Source organism: Armigeres subalbatus, chromosome 1 (assembly GCF_024139115.2).
Source record: "Armigeres subalbatus isolate Guangzhou_Male chromosome 1, GZ_Asu_2, whole genome shotgun sequence".
Taxonomy (NCBI): Eukaryota; Metazoa; Arthropoda; class Insecta; order Diptera; family Culicidae; genus Armigeres; species Armigeres subalbatus.
The window spans coordinates 242,790,701-242,808,062 of record NC_085139.1 but is presented as its reverse complement, the minus strand read 5'-3'; the positions used below and the strand labels follow the sequence as shown (position 1 = coordinate 242,808,062).

General features: G+C 37.2%; 1 protein-coding gene across 9 annotated transcripts in view; it reads right to left on the bottom strand.

Annotated features, from left to right (window-relative positions):
• The window catches only part of LOC134206237 (septin-4), an 87,359-nt gene extending 71,424 nt beyond the window's left edge, over positions 1 to 15,935 (bottom strand). Inside the window, exon 1 of one of the 9 annotated variants that reach the window (XM_062681931.1) lies at positions 15,793 to 15,935. Coding sequence is in view for 1 of the 9 variants with exons in the window: in XM_062681929.1 (XP_062537913.1) it covers positions 15,172 to 15,184 (13 nt within the window). In the remaining 8 variants the exon portion in view is untranslated. The other 8 variants (XM_062681932.1, XM_062681935.1, XM_062681938.1 and 5 more) reach the window with 8 other exon arrangements.
• Positions 15,936 to 17,362: the final 1,427 nt, after the last annotated feature.

The following is a 17,362-nucleotide window of genomic DNA, read 5'->3' as shown; positions in this document are numbered from 1 at the left end:
TACGAAAAACAAATTTCTACAAAACTCGAGAACAAATCTAGCGCATGGGACCAAAGTCGGCATGTGGAATTTCTCGAAAACAATAATAGGGGATATTATTTAAATTTAAAACTAAAAATCCTGATTAATCCACCTAGTGCTGATGGTTCCTTTCTCATGCAAATGAAAAATTGTTTTTTGTCCATAACTTCCGATTCCATGGTCCGATCTGGCCAACTTTCTATAGGAAAAAATGGGACAGAATTCTGCGTAAGCAAATCGGTTAAAGATAAGTACCTGAAAAATGAATGACACTTTTGCCACTTTTGGGTGGGTACGCACAGACATACAAACACACACATACACAAAATTAAACAAAATTTGAGTTTAATGTGGAAATACACCTAGCTCTTTTTTTACATGGTTGGGTTTTAGTCGATTAAGACCTATAGCGTCAATGAAACTATGAGTTAACCGCACGAAAAAAAAAATCAGGTGATATTCAAAAAGCTGTGAAAGCTCTCAAGTTAACCGAGAAAAATCAAGAATTCCATCTCGGTGTCAGTGAACAAAAAAAATCTATCTGTCTCATTTCTCGAATTAAATTCAAATTTGTTGTAATAACCCGGGCCTGCTCACATGGCAAGATTACTTTTTATAGACATCGGATTGTTGTAGAAAAATGTCTTATTGGTCTTACTGAAAGTATTTGCCATTCTTGTGACCGTATGATTTTGAATTATCGGACTGAAATTGAATACTTCAATCCGGAAGATGGCCTAAGTGTTTGCGCTAACAACATGATAATTAAATGAATAAATTATAATTGGATTTATAAACTATAATTATAATTGATAAAACCTTGCTTCTATTAATTCTCAACAGTAAGGGTACATGCACTGATTGTGTAAGGTTCTAGAAGAGAGGGTAACAGGGTTGATGTCTCTAGGATGCGAAGTAGCAAAATCCTGACTGAAGTATGCGTTTCATGTGAATGAAGTATACTAGGGAGGACAACCATTTGGCAGAACCCCGTATTCCCGTCCGTAACGTTATGACTCGATTGCCATCCAACCATATGACTTGATTTTCGTACATCAATAGAAATCTGAGGATTCTATCCATATAACTAGAAACCAAGTAATTCAGTTGTAAGGCGCTCGAGTAATAAATGTGGCGGACAGGAATACTATCCGTTATGGTTAATTCCAGCAGAAAATTGGCCAATATAATCCATCTATGATCTAGTTTGGTATCACTGTGTGCACTCGACTTAGCGCGTTTTGCCTCTTTTTGTTGTGGTGCATTATGCCTCCAACAAAGGCCATTTTGCCTCACAAAAACAAGTGAAGTCATATGAGCATATATTTTTTAAATCATTATTCTATATAGAAAACACATGTTTTTATGAAACAAATATACAATAGACCGGAAGTAAAATGAATGAACTGATATCCTGATGCATGAACACCTAATATTTCGGATCATTTATACCAATTTAAGTCAAAAATCCTTAGATAGGGCGTTATGCCCCATGTTCCCCTACTACGGAGGAGGACAAATCTTCCGGCACGAATTGTTTCTCGAAAAAATAAAATGTCACCTACTTTAGTGCATACATTGCAGCATCGACAAGGAATGAAGTCATTTGAAGTGAGCACTGTGCCGATTAAACTACTAAATTGTTTGTTTTTATTCTTAATGTTGTGTGTCCAGATTTTGTCGCGAACAAGCCTTAAGATACCTAATGACCGTCATGTTCTAAAATTCACGATGAAGTCCTTGGTATTCTCATAAAAGATCCAGGGGATTCTACGAGGGAAGTCCAGGTGCGATTGAATGCCTTGGAATCTCCAAGTAAAATATCTTTCGTGCTTGCTTTGACAGACATTTATTTCTTTGTAATAACCATCAATGCATTTCAATATTCTTATGAAATTTTCATAATTATTATCATAAAAAAAGAATGCTCTTCTGGTTTCTTCTACTGTTCGTTTAATATACAAAATCGCCAAGAAAACCATTGATATTCTATGGCATGTTCATAATTCTTAAGTGGAAAAAGTTCCTGTTGAAATATGTACAAGGTGCTTCAAAAGTGTCTCGAAATCATAATATGTACTATATGATTTTTTTTTCACAGACCGTATCGTGCTTTCGTGCTGTGCGGTTATTTCTCTCTTTGCGGAAGGAAGTTTTTAATACTACCCGAAGCTATTTTAATTTCAACAGTGCTTCTCAGCGCTATTTGTACCCACTGATCCCGTTACGATCTTTGCAAGGACCCGTGCCTTCGTTTTACGTTGGACCCGTTTGCGGAAGTAAAATTCCGACAAGCGGTGGTAATCCTGCAGGGACACCGTTCTGGGAAAAAACCTCTTAGAAGGTCATGTCTCCACGCTCAGCAATGAGTATTAACAAAAACAAGAGGAAGGGGGGGTCTCTGAATTCTCCACTTCCTTCAAAGAAACAAGGTTTCAAGACCGTCCTGCCCAAGCGCGGAAAAAATAGAAGGAAGCTGGAGACTTCAGATATTCCTTCTAAATCTAATGATGACATTGTTTCTTCTCCTATCGAACTGAGCAATCAGTTCGATTTGATTAATGATGAAATTGAACAAATCGAATCTACTTTAAGCCCAGGTGATTCGATTCATGCGAAAAAGCAAAGGATTCCGCCAATTGTGGTATCTGTTGCCGAGTTTTCTGGCTTTCGGAATGAAATTTTGAGTAACCTTCAGGGGATCAAGGTTTCATTTCAGATTGCTAGGAAGGGTGACTGCCGCGTTTTGCCGGGATCCTTTGACGATCGCAAACGTCTTCTTCACTATTTAACTGAGAAGCGCCATAAATTCTTCACATACGACGACAAAACTGAGCGATTGTTCAAAGTCGTTTTGAAAGGTCTCCCCAGTGATGACAAATCACTGGATGAGATTAAAATTGAAATTTCTCAATTACTTGGATTTTCACCAGTCCAAGTAATTAAGATGAAAAGAAATCCCACTCTGGTACTTCCCAGAGGGGCATTTCTCAAGAATTTTATTTAGTTCATTTTAACAAAAGTGAACTAAATAATATGAAAAGTTTGGAAAAGGCCTGTATTATGTCTCATGTCCGTGTTACATGGGAACATTTCCGCAGGCCTGGGGGAAATTTCCAAAACCCCACCCAGTGCCGTAAGTGCCAAAAGTGGGGTCACGGAACCAAACATTGTCACATGGATGCTAAATGCATGATTTGTGGTGGAACCTCTCACGCCAAGGACGCATGTCCTGTGAGCAGTGTTGTAAAATGTCATTTGCATTCGTTTGTATAATTTTCCCAGAACTTGTTTCAGAAGGTAGCTATCAATTCATTTAGTATGACGAACTTATAGCGGTTAAATGGGCCTACAACTTTGTCTAACGAGACTTTGCTGTAAACATGTAATCTGGGGCGTGGGAGGCAAAATGTCATTCAAATGACATTATGTCAAATGACACGTGACATTTTGGAGAGTTTTCACTCTCCAGCCCTTGATGTTATACTTAGAGCAATGTACCCTTGGACAAAAATATAACCCTACTCAAGCGTTATGAGTACATTCAAAATTATGGAAGAAATTTTGCTTCTAAAGAAAGTTATGAGCAAATTAGTCAAATGACATGCAGATGACATTTTACAAGCCTGCCTGTGAGAGAAGATTCCAATAAATTTAAGTGCGCAAATTGTGGGGGCAATCATAAATCCAATTTCTGGGAATGCCCTTCACGCAAACAAGTTTTGAATTCCCGTGCAAAGTTGATGACGGGAAATTCCATTCGGATCCCAGATTCGACGGGTAGAAATTTTTCAAACGCTCAAATTTCGAAACCGGTTATCGATCGAGCAATTCATACCCACCACAATTCACAAATAAATTTTGCCGCTCGTCAACGGGTAGCAAGCACTTCAGTAAATTCCAATTTTTCGAATGTACCCACGTATGCAAACATCGCTGCTGGTAGACAAAATTTCTCTTCTCAAAATGAGGTTTATACCCATGTCTCAACGGAAAATAACGGTCATGTTGCTGATTCAGGTAGCATGACTGCTTCCGATTTTGATTTTTAACTGAACAATTGCATCACATGATTGATGCAATGTTCAAAGCAAATACCATTCCTGAAGCTGTTCAGGTTGGTATAAAGTACACACAAAAAATTGTTATCGGACTCCGTTTCAATGGATCCAAATAATTGTGTGAAAGCTCTAAATTGGAATGCCCGCTCTCTAAAGGGTAAGGAAGATGAATTATTCAACTTCCTAACAGTTCATAATGTGCATATTGCCATTATAACAGAAACTTATTTAAAACCAGGCCTCTCCATTAAAAGAGATCCAAATTATTTTATCTACAGAAATGATCGTCTTGACAGCGCCTGTGGTGGGGTCGCCATTGTCATCAATAGACGTATCAAACATAAATTATTTTCTTCGTTCGAAACCAAAGTTTTGAAACTTTGGGAGCTACTGTTGAAAAAAATTTGGTCAGAACTTTCATTGCAGCCTACTTGTCTGTTTCATGCAATGGGCAGCAAAAGCATTTGCTGAAAGCTGATCTTCAAATTCTAACTCGCAACAAATCCAAATTTTTCATAATTGGAAACTTCAATGCCGAACACCGTTCATGGATATTGCACAAAGCAATTCCAATGGTAAAATTTTATTTGAAGATTGTTCTGCGGGATATTATACTATTCAATGTCCCAATGGACCAATTTGTTTTTCTTCCAGTCGAAATCCTTCGACAACTGATTTGGTTTTAACGGATTAAAGTCAGCTGTGTGGTCAATTGGTAACTCGTGCTGACTTTGACTCTGATCACCTTGCTGCGACGTTTGGAATCTCACAAGAAGCGATTGACAATCCAATCAGCTCTACTTTTAATTATCATAGAGCTGATTGGGATTTATATAAAACGTATATCGATAGGAATTTTGATGTTGATATTCCGCTCGATACCAAAAGTGATATTGATAATGCTCTCGTATCTTTGACAAATTTAATTGTCGAAGCCAGAGGCATTGCAATTCCTAAATGTGAAATTAAATTCAACTCCATTATTATTGACGACGATCTTCAGCTACTGATGCGTCTTAAAAATGTGAGGTGAAGTCAAAACCAAAGAACTCGCGATCCTGCGTTGAAAGTTTTTTGGAGAGATTTGCAAAATGAAATTAAAAAACTTTTCACTGTTTTGTGAGTTACCAACTTTGAGAGTAATGTCTCGAAGTTTATTCCCAGTTCAAAACCCTTTTAGAAATTAAAGAAAATACTTTTAAACAAATCTCAAAAGCCAATTCCAATGCTTAAAGAGGGGAATAAAATTTTATTAACAAATGGCGAATAGGCTCAAAAACTTGCTCGGCAGTTCGAGAGTGCCCATCACTAGTCCAATTAAGGATCAGGTTACACGGAGCTTCGAAGACATTCTCAATCAAGAGAATGTTTTTGACCCTTCGTTGGGAACTAATTTGGAGGAAGTGAGATCTGTTACTAGAAAATTTAAAAATATGAAAGCCCCGGGTGATGATGGTATTTTCTACATACTTATCAAAAACTTCCTGAGAGCTCTTTATCCTTTTGGTTAATTTATTTAACAAATGTTTTCAATTGGCATACTTTCCAGATAAATGGAAAAACGTCAAAGTGGTTCAAATGTTGAAGCCGGATAAAAATCCAGCGGATGCTTCTGGTTATCATCCAATCAGTTTGCTTTCTTATATAAGCAAACGGTTTGAAAACATTTTTTAAATAGAATGATGGTTCATATTAATGACAATTCTATTTTTGCTGATGAACAATTTGGTGTTCGCCATGGGCATTTAACCACTCTTCAGTTATTAAGAGTTACAAATTTAATTCGGCTCAACAAATCTGAAGGATATTCGACTGAAATTGCCCTTCTTGATATAAAGAAAGCGTTTGACAGTGTTTGGCATGAAAGTTTGATTGTAAAATTGATGAATTTTAATTTTCCTCTGTACATTATTAAACTGATCAAAAATTATTTATCAGATCGCTCGCTGCAGGTAAACTATCAGAATACTAAATCTGATAGATTACCTGTAAGGGCTGGTGTCCCCCAAGGCCGCATACTGGGGCCCATATTGTATAACATTTTTACTTCTGACTTACCTGATTTACCCCCAGGGTGTCAAAAATCTTTGTTTGCAGATGACACAGGTCTCTCAGCCAAAGGGCGAAGCCTTCGTGTCATTTGTAGTAGATTGCAAAAAACTTTGGATACTTTCTCCACTTACTTGCAAAAATGGAAAAATTTCCCCGAATGCTTCCAAAACTCAGCTTATAATTTTCCCACATAATCCGAGAGCTTCTTATTTGAAACCTTCTAGCAGACATATTGTCACTATGAATGGGGTTCAAATTAATTGGTCTAGCGAAGCTAAATATTTAGGACTTCTGCTAGATCAAAAATTAACTTTTAAAAATCACATTGAAGGCCTTCAAGCCAAATGTAACAAATATATTAAGTGTCTATATCCACTTATAAACAGAAAATCAAAACTTTGTCTTAAGAACAAACTTTTGATTTACAAACAAATTTTTAGACCTGCCATGTTGTATGCTGTGCCAATATGGACTAGTTGCTGCAATACCAGAAAGACGGCACTCCAGCGGATTCAAAATAAAATTTTGAAAATGATTCTGAAGTTGCCTCCGTGGTATAGTACCAATGAACTTCATAGAATTTCTAATATTGATACATTGCAACAAATGTCCAACAAAATAATTTCCAATTTTAGACAAAAATCGTTGCAATCTTCTATTGCAACGATTAACTCCTTGTACCCTTAGTATAAAATAGGTTAAGTTTAGTTTAAGTTGAAAACATTGTAATTCCTACATGGTTCAATTCAACCAGAGGAAAAAAAATCTAACTGCCAGAGGCAATTGAAATGTATTAATAATAACTAAAAATATGACATAGCAAATAAGGATGATAGTGTTAGGAAAACACGGAACACCTAGTCTAAGAGATGAATGCATGTAATAGATTATTAGCAAATAAAATCAGTTAAAAAAAAACTATATGATTTTTGGATGTCTTACGATTTCTTTGGTACGAATTCAAAAAATCGTTTAGTTTTATGATTTCTAGATATAGCGAATCAAAAAAATTCAATCCCAGGTCCGTTCCATTCTCCTACTTTGTATCTTTCTCTTTATTTCTCATGTTCTAGCAATCGCTAGAACTGGAAATGGACTTCCATACCGTTCCGTTCGTTTGCATACGTAGTATTTTTTAATTATAATTCTTCTTGTTGGTTAATTAATAGGGCAAAGAAAATTTCGGTTGTGTATGATATTATGTATGAAAATTATTGCCTGCAAGTCTCGCAAGCCTAGGACAGGGATTACTTTGTGGTTTAAATCGTTGTAGAGAGAAAAAGTGGGAAACAATAGAGCAGGTTGTATATTATTTTCAAGCATCTGTTTTGAAGTGTATCTTTGATTGAGTGGCATGCCCCAAACAATTAAAAGGTATTGAATTATTGAATGAATACACGCATAGTAAAAATTTACCAATGCTTCCTTGGGTACAAAAGAACGAACGAAAAGTTCTGCAAATCCTGGTTTTCATTATTGGGGTTGCAATCTGATAATGGTCGTATTCAACCAAAAATAGACTTCTTCAGCTAAACAACTAGGGGAACAGACGGCTTTGGCAGGTTTTGTTCTATTATTGGCAGGGGGGTTTTTGTCGACCGAATTTTATGAAAGTTGGCCACAATATTCTTTGATGTGCAAAGAATGTTTGGGTCAAATTTGAGTATAATCAGTCATAAAAAAACCCCTGCCAATAATAGAACAAAACCTGACAAAGCCGTCATTACCCCTGGTTTATTCACTTTAAATTGTTTGCGATTGCGAAATATCTAAAAACAATAAAAATATGATAGACTTGAAACTTTAATATCTCAGTCATTTCGCGATTATCTATTTTCTTGGACTATTTGATCGAGGATCAGTCAATGCTTTATATAAAATATATTGAAATATTGATTTATAATTATTTACTATTGGAAATTTGCTAACAGTTTAGCAATCGGTTTCGGTAAATCAACCATTCTTATAAGTGTATCGTAGCTTGCAACTTACAGGTTTAGTTCTAATCCTCAGTTTGATCAATACTAGACCAACATTAGAGGCTGTTACGCTTTTTTCAAATGTTGGTCTTGAATATTTCGGATCGAGCAAAAACGACAGCGCATGTTAAATATGACCATTAATCGCCGTTATACGCATAACCCGTTATACGCATAACTGTCCCATGTATATAGGGAATCCCAGCACAAATACAAATACAGACAAATAAGCGTATGACGGTAGTAAATATGTGTCATGTTGTTGAGAATGTTTTGTTTTGTCATCTACATTTGTTTGAAACTTTAGGTACCGGTACTTTGGCTGCCAGACCGCGGCAAACTAGATGTTGGTATCTCGAATTGGTGCGACATTGGCAATCTTATAGGGGAAGGTGGTCGGTTGTCGGCGCCCGTCGTAACTTTTGACAGAAAACAGATAGTGTTATTTTGACATATGTCATACGTGTGCTATGGTGTCAGGCCATTAGGCCGAAGGCCATTTAGCCGAAGGTCATTAAGCCGAACGATCATTAGGCCGAATTAGCAAACAGAAAAAAGTGAATAATGAGAAGTTTTTTCTTCACCTTACCCCTTCTTCCTTCTTGCATCTTCCTTCTTCTATTTGTCTTCTTCCTTCTTATTTCTTCTTTCTTCTTTCTTCCTTCTTCCATCTTCCTTCTTGTTTTTTCCTTCTTCCTCCTATCTTCTTCCTTCTTTTTTCTTCCCTCATATTTCTTCCTTCTTCTTTCTTCCTTCTTCCTTTTTCCTTCTGCCTCCTTCTTCCTTCTTCCTTTTTCATTTTTCCTTCTTCCTTCTTCCTTATTCCTTCTTTCTTCTTCCTGTTTCGTTATTCTTTCTTCCTTCTTTTTTCCGTTTTCCGTCTTCCTTCTTCTTTCTTCCTTCTTCCTTCTTCCTTCTCACTTCTTCCTTCTTCCTTTTCCTTCTTCCTTCTTCCTTCGTCCTTCTTCTTTCTTCCTTCTTCCTTTTTCCTTCTTTCTTCTTCTTTTTTTCTTCTTCATTTTTCCTTCTTTTTTCTTCATTCTTCCTTCTTTCTTCATTCTTCCTTCTTCTTTCTATCTTCTTCCTTCTTCCATCCTACTTCTTTCTTCCTTCTTCCTCCTTCTTACTTCTTCCCTTTTTCCTTCTTCCTTCTTCCTTTTTCCTTCTTCCTTCCTTTTTCTTCCCTCTTCCTTCTGGGGAAGAATCGTTTGGCCGAAACCCATTCAGCCGAAAGCCAATTGGCTGAATGCCACTAGGCCGAACAAACCATTAGGCGGAAACCTATCTGGCCGAAAGGGCCATTTGGCCGAAAGGGTCGTTTGGCCGAACGAGTCATTTGGAAGAAAAGAACATTTGGCCGAAAGACGTCTCACTACTCACTTCGCACTCCTCATTTTTTCACAGTGAGAAATGAGAAACGAAGAGTGAGAAGTTAGACGTCTTTCTTCTTACTTCTAATTTCTCACTTTTCAAATGACCTATTCGGCCAAATGCCTTATTCGGCCAAATGTCCTATTCGGCCTAATGACCCTTTCGGCCAAATGACCCTTTCGGCCAAACGACCCTTTCGGCCAAATGACCCTTTTGGCCAAACAACCCTTTCGGCCAAATGACCCTTTCGGCCTAATGACCCTTTCGACCAAACGACTCTTTCGGCCTAATGGTCTGTTCGGCCAAATGGTATATTCGGCCAAACAACTTTCAGCCTAGTGGCATTCGGCCAAATGGGTTTCGGCTAAACGACCCTTCCCCACTTCACAAGCATAGGCCATGAGCTAGCAAACAAAATCAGTAGAAATCAGCGTGTGAATCCTTATGAGAACATTGTGAGTATGGGAAATTCAATTTACTTACGTCTTTCAACTGTAAATGAAGTAGTTATACTTATAAACGAGTTAAACTGCAGTAAAAGTTCCGGATACGATGCCATTTCGGCAAAACTATTGAAAAGTAATCCACTGAAGTTTGCTGAAATATTAACCAAATTGTTGAATTTAATCATAACGAATCGTTGTTATCCAGATTGTTTGAAAATAGCAGAAGTTACACCAGTTTTAAACTTAAACTTGGAAAAACTTCAGAAGTATCAAGACTTCTTTCTTTCTTTAATCATAATAATGTGCTGTATAACCTGCAATATGGGTTCAGACGCGGGTGTAGTACTAGTACGGCTGTTGTTGAACTAGTGGATTATGTGATAAGCAGTATGGAATTCAAAAATATAGATGGGGCTCTTTTTCTGGATCTACAAAAAGCCTTTGATACACTAAACCACGGTATTCTTTTGAATAAACTAGAGCGGTGCGGTATAAGAGGGGTCGCTCAATCTGTAATCGCTAGTTACTTATCGAACAGGAAACAATGTGTAGCCTTAGGCAATGCCAGGAGTACAATAAGAGACATAAATATTGGAGTACCTCAGGGCTGCAATATTGGCCCATTGTTATTTTTGGTGTACGCAAACGACATTGGTTTCCTCAATTTAAAAGGTATCGTATCTGCTCGGTTACTGATTGCCATACTCTCCAAGGTCAAATCAATGCTTTCGCTGATTGGTGCACTACGAACCGGATGGTTGTTAATCCGACAAAATGTTCCGTTATCACATTTTCACGCAAAACGATTATCTTCAATTACCATTTGCTGGGAACTACACTCGAACGAGTGAATCACGTGAAGGATTTGGGTGTGGTTTTAGACTCAAAATTGACATTTTCACACCACCTTTCATACGTTGTCGACAAAGCGTCTAGAACCCTGGGCTTTGTCATGAAAACGGCGAAAAATTTTACGAACGTCTATTGTCTGAAATCGCTGTACTGTTCTTTGGTGCGCTCTACACTAGAGTATTGTTCGTCAGTATGGAGCCCGTATTACAACAACGGCGTAGAACGTATTGAATCTATTCAACGGCGTTTCCTGCGGTTTTCGCTTCGAAGACTAAACTGGAGAGACCCGCTGCATCTTCCTAGTTACGAAGAGCGCTGTCGCTTGATTGCCTTAGAGCCACTGCGTATCCGCCGGGATGTGGGCAGAGCCCTATGTGTAGCTGATGTACTTCAAGGAAGAATAGATTGCGAAAGAATTTTACAACAAGTGAACATGAACGTTCAACCAAGACCGCTACGGAACAATTCGATGCTGAGGCTCCCCTTTCGTCGCACTAACTACGGTGCAGAAACTGCAATCTACGGCCTCCAGAGAACGTTTAATAGAGTTTCTTCCATGTTCGACTTCAACTTGACGCGGAATGTTCTTCGTCGTAGATTTTCTGATTTTTTTTCGTTGATTGTATGTGATAAGTCTGCATTTTATTTGTTTTAATTTTTTTATCTTGACAATGCTACTATGTTATATTTTCTTGACTATGTGCGTTTTTAGTATTAATTAGTATTTACATACATCATTAGGGCTAATTGTAGTCTGTTGATGAAATCACACAATAAACAATAAACAATAAAAAGGTGTTCCTGCTATCTTTTATCCAAATCGAAGCGCGAGAAGTATTGTGTCAGACATAGAGTATGACCTGAAAGCTCTAGTTGATTATTTTTCATCAAACTTACTTTATTTAAATTTTACAAAAACTAAATATTTTATTTTTCACGCGGCAAATAAAAAGGTTGATGTGCATGATGACCATTAGGGAATATTAGAATAGAAAAAGTAAATGAATTAAAATATTTGGGCGTTATTTTTTATTCTAGGTTGACTTGGAGCAAGCATATTGATTATATTGAAAGCAAAGTTTCTGTTTTGTGTGGATCGATGCGTAGAGTAAGCGACTATATCAGTAGAAGAGCTTTGCTTAGTTTTTATTATGGCTGTATACATTCATTACTTCAGTATGTTATAGTTGCTTGGGGTAACGCTTGTAAAAGCTCCAAATAATACAGAATAGATGCCTGAAAGTTATTTAAAAGCTCCCGTTTCTGTATCCTACTCTGAGTCTATACGCGGATAAATCGCATAGTATTCTTCCAGTTCGTTCATGTACATAGTCCAAGATATAAGATATTATGTCGATATGAATCATAATTTGCATTTACCAGTAGTAAGCAATGTGAGACGTACTAGGCAAGCTGATCAACTTCTTCTATGTAAAACAACAACGGTAATTGCCCAAAAAAGAATTTCAAGTTTTCAACTCTATACCCAGTGATGTAAGAAGTACCCAAAACAAAATTATCAAAACCAGGCTAAAACTTTACCTTAAAAGCAAGATTCATGAATTTATTTAATTGTTTGTCATCAGGTACAACGCTTTTGGTTATAATACTTGCTAATTCGATAGAATTTTTGTCAATTTATTCATTTTTGTGTTTGTTTCTTAATATTTTTAAGAGTCCCTTAAAAGCTAAATTTATTTCCTCTGGGATCACGAAATTTTTGTTCAAGTATGTGTATGCTAACCTCACACTAATATATCACGTGACTAGCACCAATTATTTTCCCTGAAAAATCGACATAATTCCCCACTTGGATATTTCCTAGGCCGGACTGGAATTCCGACATTTGAGAAAATAGCACTTTGGGCAATATTACCATTTATGTAGGACTGGACTTATTATTCACGTTGGATTACATTTATTTCCATTCCATATAAATATCCGATTTCATCAGAATAAAAAAAATGGCTTTTCATCATTGGAGAACTTTAGTAAACACAACAAAATAGTGACTTGAACATTGACATGGACACAATAACCGATCTGGAATGTTGTCTAATAGAAAAAATGGATCCTTGAAAGTAACTTGTGGCGATGGCGAGCGATCGGATAATGGTCTTGAAAATGAATAAGATCTTCGTGCACATAGATCATACACACATATACGCACACAGAGGCATCATCTCAATTCAATGCAGCTGAATCGATTGGGTTTGGGTCTAATTCGCCATACTTTTTCGTATACTTAGCGAACGTTTAAACGTTGTAGTCAAATAGACTTCAGGAAACATACATGGTACTAAAAACGTGCAAAAGTAATGAAATATTTGTATAAATGCTCAAAACCATTTTATGAGACACAAAATTACCCAAACTGAGTTTTTATTATTGTGCGCAGAATTAGGAACATTGTGCGCAGAATATGGAACATTTCAAAATATGTGCGCAGAATTAGGAACCATATGGCAGTTTACAAATCGATTAATAATATATGTTCTTAGTCAATTTAATCAAAATTTTCATGACTCATTGTCTTCCGGGGACTATAGTTACAGATCTACTACATAAAGATATTCATAAATCATTATGGTTTCTCGATAACAACGATTTTATTTCAAAATTTTCTTAAAAGCGCAGAATATGGTACCTCCACGGTACATAACTATTGAATAGTTAAAATAAATACGGCAGAATTAAAAAAATATTATCGAGCTCAATAGAAATTCGTTATCATATGTTCCACAATGTATGCCAAGGTTACATTTTGATAGCTTCCTTATTCATGGTTGTAAATAGCTAATTTTCAAACCGTGTGAAATTTCCCCCTTATTGCAGAAAAATAGGTTCATATTTGTGTGCCATCTATTTTTTTCATTTCGTTTTTCGAATCACACAGAACGAAGTTTCGCTCCACCTTTATTTGAAACTTTCCTTTTTTCTTTCTTCTCGCTCTAGGGGAACAAACAAAGCAAAACAAAGGAATCAAAACAGAAAATTACTTCTCCAATTATTTAATTCAATATCCATTTAATGGATTGATCTGATTTTTGATAAAGAACCGTACTTTTTCGATCTGATGCACTCATTTGGATTTTTTTTAGAGATCGAAAGAAAGTGATGCTTTGGAAGTGTGCAGCAATGCCGCGCTTATTATTTTCCCAACCGAGGCTTCTAACCGAATTATCATTAACCACGTGCAGTCAACTCAATTGTGCCGAATGGGAGAACCGTTCCGCTACTCAGAATGGCGTAGGTGGTGTAATGGCTAACATATCGGTCTGTAGCTAGATAGTCTTGAGCTCGATCATAGGCTTGATTTTTTCTTATTTGGCAATCTATGTAAAAAGCATCTGTGATTAACTTCTACTGTTATGCACATTCGTTATTGATAATTGCACTACTTTCGTTATAATTACTTAAAAGAGATCATTGAGTTATGTGCATTTTTCTTTAGTTGAATTTCCTTCTTTCCCGCAGTGACAGTGAATGGATTTGCATAAACAGAACCTGGAAATCCCATCTACTGATCAATTGTCAATAAAATTAACCAAATGTTGTTATGTATTAATTAAATAAATTCTGATTTATCCACCTTGTGGTAGAAAAGCGTGTAAGTAAAATATCACTGATAGGTGCATCTAATCTAATATTTCACATTCGTGTACGTCGAATCGAATAAGTTTAAAATACTTACGAGACGATCCACCCTCGGGCTGAAAGTCTCGATAATCAAGACAAAAAAAAAATACTTGAAACAAAATTGTTTTTCCTATACACCTTTGAAAATTAGTGTTTTGACCACAACTCTTGAGACCATAGTTCTTCGAAATTTTGTTAATTGATAACAAATAAAAATATTTTCTACAGAAAATGGCAAGTTTTCTCGGTACGGATTTTATTCCATGCTCAGACTGAATAATAGCGACATTATTTTGCCTAAACTACACTACTCGCTAGAAGTTTCACGATTCAGCTGTTAAACACAAAAATTAGGTAATATTGTCGTTTCAAAGGAGTGTACCGAATCGCAACAGCCATACTGGGATACCGACCGTTTCTGTATGTTAACAATATCAAACTATCTAACAATCCTAATTCATATGTCGTAGTTCAGCATTGAACTTAGTGGATTGATACACCTCTATTGTATTAATTTTAATGAGGAAAGTTTTTCTTTTTACGTAAAAGTTCAGTATATGTTCGTTTTAAGACAAAGTCAATAACCAAATAATAATCGAGCATCAGTTTTGTTTGATCTTCTACGAAAGCTCAAATTGACATGTTTCCAAATTTTAAATCTAGTGCAACGCACCGAACAGTGCGTAACTGTCGCAAATTGAACATACCGAACATGTGTATATTGCTTCCCTCCAGCAGCCGCTGACTTACACAATCCATTCATTGGGAATCATTATGGTAATTTATTCCACACGACAACCTCACGGCGCGATTGTATTCACTGATTCCACTAGGGTTGGCGTGAACTCCTCTTGGGATTCACCTTTCTGATCACCGTGGTGATCACACCACGCACCGCACCTCTGCCAAGTCTCCCTTCACTTGACGCGATCACAATCAGATGTTTTTGTTGATCAGTTCAGGAGGTGACGACGACAAGTGCTTGAAGCGTGACGGGAAGCCTAACTACGTGTGAAGAGGGCGGTGTTTAGTGTTCACCTCTAAACAAACAAATACAGCGGTGTGGCACTCAAGCGAATCTACAGTACACTATTACACAACATGATTGTTCACTCAAACACAGTGTCTGAAGAAGGAGAGCATCCAAATTAATCTAATTACGGCAACGACTATACGGTGTTGACAATATTATTTCCCACTGCACTACTCGAAACCAGGCTAAGTTCTGATAAGCGCGAAACCTATTCCCAGGTCGACGACGACGAGTCGTTATTAGATTATTAGGTTGGTCCCTAATGACGCACCGCGCCGTACCGGGACGGGTGTTGCATTGACGAAAAACATACGTTGAATAGTATCTTGTTTCACTACCTTCCGAATTATAACACCGACGACAACTTGTTCACGAACTGCGTATAGGAATACGGACCGCGAACAACCAACGGATGCACGTGGCGCGCGAATCTCCGCGAAGCGTGTCTGCGCGAGTCGACGAGAGAAATGCGACTAATCAAACACTCGCTCACTGCTGTTCGATGGCCGTTGTTGTTGTTGCTGGTGCTGCTGCTGCTGGATGCTCACTCTGCACGTTGCAATATATTTTTCTGTGTATAGTGGGCATAGTGTGATTTGGTTCAACTGTATGGATACGGTGGAGAATTCATTTCAACAATAGATATTAGAGATATTTGCGAGGGAGAAGTCTAGATAGTTTATAAATCAGGAAACTGAAAGGATGAATAAATCCTCTACCCTACAATCATTGATTACAATTGTGATAACAAAACTTGGTAAGCAGCGATATGTCCTTTTGCGATTTTGCGTCATGAAAAAGCTGAAAAAAAAAAGTCTTGACAAATCTCAACTAATTGCAACTTTTGTCCGGACAATTTTTAATTGCTGAGGCACATTTATTGCCATTGTGTAACAATACCGCTTTCAAGCTTTTGCTAGAAGCGTCAATGAAGAGCCTCCAGTCGGATGCACAATACTCCACCTGTAGTGCATTCATCAAACCTTGCACATTGTGACAAAAAACTAGATCCCCATCCATTGAGAAGTACTGCACATTGTTGGAATGCTTCTTACGGTAAGATGATATTTTGACGTCTTTCTCCACAACTTTCCACTGCTTGAGTCTGGAAGCCAAAAGTTCTGCTTTCGTTTTGGGTAGTTCTAGGTCTCGAACCAAATCAGTTCAATTCAGTCGCGTGATCACTGGGGTTACTCCATAGCATAGGTTTAGCAAAAGCCAAACCTTTGTGCGAACCTTTCATCCATCCAAGCAACGTTCGGTAGCATGACCCGCAGGATTTTTTTGGAACCCACGGAAGCTCACGATCCGGAAGTTCGACGCCAAAGTATGATTTATATGCATTATGTAATGCAGCTGTAAAACCTTTTTTCTGTCCTTTCAGTATCAAACGTCCACAAATAAAGCAAAATTTAACCGGATCGTTCAAACAAATTCGCGACATATTTACTTAATATACGCACCCGTTGCACTGTTCAAGCTTACTCGAAATGCGAAGGAAACGGATACACTTATGCTCTCTTTTGATTCTTTTAATATGTGTCCAGCACGATGAAGAAAGACAACAACATTAATGCAAGTCAATTCTCGCTTAACTTTTCAAAAGGACCTAAGTAACAATTTTTCATGAATTAATTTGAATAGCGCAATCAACAAAACAACATGAAAGCTATTAATTGTACTATTCAAATTAATTCATGAAAAAAATGTTACTTAGGTCCTTTTGAAAAGTTAAGCGCAAATTGTTCTATCACCCATGTTTTGTTTCTTCTGTTCTCGTTATTGTTGAATCATATGCTGCTGTTATTTTCTCGCTGCTTATGTGTGTAACCTACTCTAGCCTGTGAGTGAGGAGCTAAAATTCGGCGAAGAAACCAAATTTCCGTGAAAATTCGAATTTTTGTTATT